Source organism: Anastrepha ludens, chromosome 4, assembly GCF_028408465.1.
Source record: "Anastrepha ludens isolate Willacy chromosome 4, idAnaLude1.1, whole genome shotgun sequence".
Taxonomy (NCBI): domain Eukaryota; kingdom Metazoa; phylum Arthropoda; class Insecta; order Diptera; family Tephritidae; genus Anastrepha; species Anastrepha ludens.
The window spans coordinates 123,271,928-123,276,784 of record NC_071500.1 but is presented as its reverse complement, the minus strand read 5'-3'; the positions used below and the strand labels follow the sequence as shown (position 1 = coordinate 123,276,784).

Here is a 4,857-nt window from a genome sequence, read left to right as displayed (position 1 = left end):
TCTATTCTTTCCTATCTCTTTCTCTGATACTTTTCTCCTTTCCTCCTTGACTATCAACCCTCTTTCCAGAGCTCTAAATACAATGGGCTTTTTAGGCTGAGTGTTTTAGGAGCCACCGAATCTCTTGATGCTCCTTGACTCGACCAATTCAAATTTCATTCACTACATCGTTTTAAATAATTTATTTTTCAGCTCCAGTTAATTCTTTACCCTGTAACATTTTCGATATATACAGTATCACAATTATAAACGAAATGAACTCAAATATAACAAATATAATATTAAATCAAGTTAGCCCTTAGTTCGGCGAAAAATAATTAATCAAACTTGTTATAGAGACGCTTTCAAAAGCAATCAGCAAAATTCTACAGTGCGCCTAGAATTTTATTGCCGCGCACGTATTCTGTTATAATTACTTAACGGTACAATTTCTTTAGGAAATGCGCAATAATTAGAATACGAAATTTGAAACTTGTACAAAGGACTATGCAAAATAAAGGATGTTTTTTTTAGAGGTTAGGTTTTCAAGATAAAATAAAACATATATAATTTAATGTTATGGCCAAGAATTTAGCTTTATTATAAAGATAAGGGTTTGCCATTATGTTTTAAAAATGATTTCGGGCAAGTGGCCGCCGCGGCTGGCTCGAATAAATTCCAGCCGAGAGGCCCAATTTTCGACCACTTTTTGCAGCAATTGGGGCCGTATGTCAGCAATAACGCGCCGAATATTCTCTTCCAAGACGTCACTCGTCTCGGGCTTATCTGCGTAGACAAGCGACTTCACATAGCCCCACAAGAAATAGTCCAGCGGTGTTATATCGCACGATCTGGGAGGCCACGCCACAGGTCCACGGCGCGAGATAATGCGTTCACCAAAAGTTTCCTTCAATAAATCGATTGTTGCGTTGGCTGTATGGCATGTAGCGCCGTCTTGTTGGAACCAAAGGTCGTCCACATCAACATCGTCCAATTCAGGCACGAAAAAGTCATTAATCATGGCTCTATAGCGCTCTCCATTGACTGTAACATTATGGCCGGCTTCATTTTTAAAGAAATATGGACCAATGATTCCCTCTGCCCATAGAGCACACCAAACAGTGACTTTTTGAGGATGTAACGGCGTCTCAGCAATGGCTTGTGGATTATGTTCGCTTCAAATGCGACAATTTTGCTCCATGGTTAATCGAATTAGTGACTCTGATGGACGATTATGTCGACCGAATATTGGACGCAGCGCGCGATGCGTCGCGCGAACCGAACCATTATTTTTGTAATAAATTTGCACGATTTGCAAACGTTGTTCAGGTGTAAGTCTATTCATTATGAAATGGCAAACCAAACCGAGCATAAATCAAGTGACAGCTGTCAAAAAGACCATCTACGAAAAAAGTAGTGCCAACTTGAAAACCTAACCTCTAAAAAAAACACCCTTTATTATGTGAACCACTGTACGAGTATATACTCGTACATACATGTGTGAAGTGTGTTCTTTGAAAGAAATTTGCTCACTTTTAGGAATGTGAAGTGCATTGATAAAACGGTAAGACTCAATAAATTGTATGAACTTATTTTTATTATTTCAAAAATAAAAGCAATATTAAAAAATTGTCAGAGATAGTTGCAATTCCATACTAATCTGAACTTTCAAACAAATTGCGCTCTCTCCTTGAAGGTTTTCGAGTAAACGAAAGCGATCTGTCCGAATTTGAGCTTTTTCTTCTTCTTAATTGGCGCTATAACCGCTTACGCGATTTTGGCCGAGTTTAACAAAGCGCGCCAGTCGTTTCTTTCTCGTGCTAACCGGCGCCAGTTGGACACACCAAGTGAAGCCAAGTCCTTCTCCACCTGATCTTTCCAACGCAGAGGAGGCCGCCCTCTTCCTCTGCTACCACCAGCTGGTACCGCATCGAATACTTTCAAAGCCGGAGCGTTTGTATCCATTCGGACGACATGACCCAGCCAACGTAGCCCCTGGATCTTAATTCGCTGCGCTATGTCTATGTCGTCGTAAAGCTCATACAGCTCATCGTTCCATCGTCCGCGATATTCGCCGTTTCCAACGTGCAAAGGTCCAAAAATCTTACGCAGAATCTTTCTCTCGAACACTCCAAGCGTCGCTTCATCGGATGTTGTCATCGTCCAAGCTTCTGCGCCATACGTGAGGACGGGCATGATGAGAGTCTTGTAGAGTGTTAGTTTTGTTCGTCGAGAGAGGACTTTACTGCTCAGTTGCCTACTTAGTCCAAAGTAGCACTTGTTGGCAAGAGAGATTCTACGTTGGATTTCAAGGCTGACAAGGCGAATTTGAGCTAACTTGCACAAATTACAAACTTGTACAACATATTTGCTGCGCACAGATTTTTAATGCTGCAATTAGCGGTGCCGTAGCCATAACGCCATAGCCGTAACTATAACCATAACCAAAGCCGCAACACCACAGCATTTGTCGATTAGTCATGCCGTAACCATAAACGGGTGATACTGGAGTAGAATTAATGAAAACATTTGCAACACGGATAATTTTCCCTAAGTCAATTAATTTTTGTCGTTCATTTCTAATATTAAATTTTTTATCGCAAATATCAAAATGAATATAAAGTATTTCACAGCTACTTACGGTTGCGGGGGAAAACCAAAATTCAGTAGAAACATACGGCTACGGTTATGGCTATGGTGTTATGGTGCGACACCTATAATCGTTTACAGTGATGCCCATATGTTTGATCAGAACAGTTGATTGCTATGGTTATGGTTGTGGCTAAGTTACAGTACCACTAATTACATCTTGAGTGGGTTTTTGAACGAATAGGACCATTTTTTTATTATATTCTTAAATCTGTTAATTATAGTTGCTCTCAAAACAAATGGATGAAGTGCATGCAAGTGAAAAATATTCCATTTATTGAAAATTAAAACTCTGATACATATATTACTGGATTGGATTCCAAGAGAAAAATGTCATGTTCAAGCTGACGTAGTTCTTTTTCCAAATTTGACTTTCTCAACCGCTTTGAGATGGTATCCGTATACAACGAGCCGGATTGATAAGCTTTAAATACGTTATTGAAATGCTGTTTAAGGCCCTGCGAATAAGAATAAGTTTTATAGATTTAAACACAATGGTTTAAAAATACAAACTAAATTAATTTCCAAAGCACATTTTTATAAAAAAATTCTATCGATTTTTAGCCTAAATATGTACATTGGTATTCATGTACATATATGTATGTATATTTTTCGACATCATGATCTTCTTACCTTTAGAATGTTATCCCTTTCCTCAGACGGTAGTTGACGGATATTAACTTCATTGAATTTGCATCGCTCTGCTAACTGAATTTGTTCGGATTTGCATTTCTCAAGCGTAGGCCGCAAAGCTCTCTTACGTACACGCAAATAGCAAGGCACCTTACCGAAGTCGCCAGAACACACATACTTCGGAACAAGCCCTGAATTTTCCAATCGACGGGGTGTGCCTGTGTGAAAATCAATATATTGCGGCGGGTGCCATTTTGCTGGCGCACCCTTTATGCAATTGGCATTCTTTTTTATAAAATTTACTTTTTTCTTTTCCTTATCGCGCTTCTCTTTCTTTAGATCTTCCAATCGTGGTACTGGTAATATCGGTTCATCACGTTTGGGACAGGTGTGGTCGCGTTTACGCTGCCACTTGACGCCACCATTTTTGCGCAAAAATTCGCACGGCTCTCGTAGTGGAGTCTCACTGTAACCCATTGTCTTATGTTCGCTCTTTTGTGAGCCTGTTAGTAATTGCTTACCATCCGGCAATTTTATCACGGCATCAATTTTTTTCTTTTTACTTGCCTTAGGCCTTGAAGTGAAGCTGCTGTGCAATAGTTGATAATAATCGGATTTGTTTTCCAAATCATTGATATTCTCATTGTGGCGCGTTATATAGACCAGCGACATAATGAATCCGATGTTCTTTTTTAAAGATTTGTTTTAAAAGAGTCTTCTTCGAGCTGGTTTATTATACTCTGTAGATTCGCGTGATCTTTAGCGTTACAAGGAAAGCGATAATTTTCTGTGTGTTTATATGGGATTTTCAAAAATATACAATGACACAAATAAATTTACTCCCTAAATATTGGATTTGAAACTTTCAGTTAATTTGATACCAAAGAGCTAAGAGTTGGAAATGTATGATTTTGAAAGCGTTGTTAGGGCTTGTAAATAAATTCGTTGTTTGAAACAAAATAATAGACATACTACGTCACTTAGTTACATAAAACTATTGGAAACGCACCCTTACACATAAACAGACTATTCTGATTATTGGTGGCGTTGTACAAATGGATCTATAAAAAACCCCGCCACCAGTTTTGCCTAGCGTGTTTGTCTGTCCATTTGTTTTGAGCAATGGTCACAAATCGTTTTCTCAGAAACTAAATGAGGTTTCGCAATGAAACTTGGTAAGCTTATTACGCTTTATCCAGGCTAAATTAATAATAATAATTAATTATAAGTATAATTAATAATTAAATGGGACTCCAAACTGCGGATCAAAACTATGTAAAATTGATTTTAAGCAAAAATTTAGTTTTTAATTAATTTTGTAAGCTGAGCGTGGTCAAGCGCAATAAACCGCTATTTTCAGGTTCTATATTAGTAAATCGCACATAATTAAAATACAGTTTTTGAATAGTTTTTATTGATTCGGAGCGCGTTAAGTTTGCTATCGATTCCATATAATACAATTTTTTGTCATTCACATTTTACGACAACTAATAGCTTATTTTCCAAGCGATTTCAACAAATAAGTACAGCATTAATCCTTATCCAATTAAATACCTTAAATACATTGTTGTTTTAATATAGATCTATGTATATGGC

The 4,857-nt window shown here is 37.8% G+C and overlaps 1 protein-coding gene across 1 annotated transcript; it reads right to left on the bottom strand.

Annotated features, from left to right (window-relative positions):
- Positions 1 to 2,872: 2,872 nt before the first annotated feature.
- LOC128862450 (enkurin) lies at positions 2,873 to 4,225 on the bottom strand. The gene is made up of 2 exons (XM_054101089.1): positions 3,262 to 4,225; positions 2,873 to 3,086 (listed from the first exon to the last, which is right to left on the bottom strand). The coding sequence occupies exons 1-2, from the start codon at positions 3,931 to 3,933 to the stop codon at positions 2,913 to 2,915; spliced, it is 846 nt and encodes a 281-aa protein (XP_053957064.1). The 5' UTR covers positions 3,934 to 4,225; the 3' UTR covers positions 2,873 to 2,912.
- Positions 4,226 to 4,857: the final 632 nt, after the last annotated feature.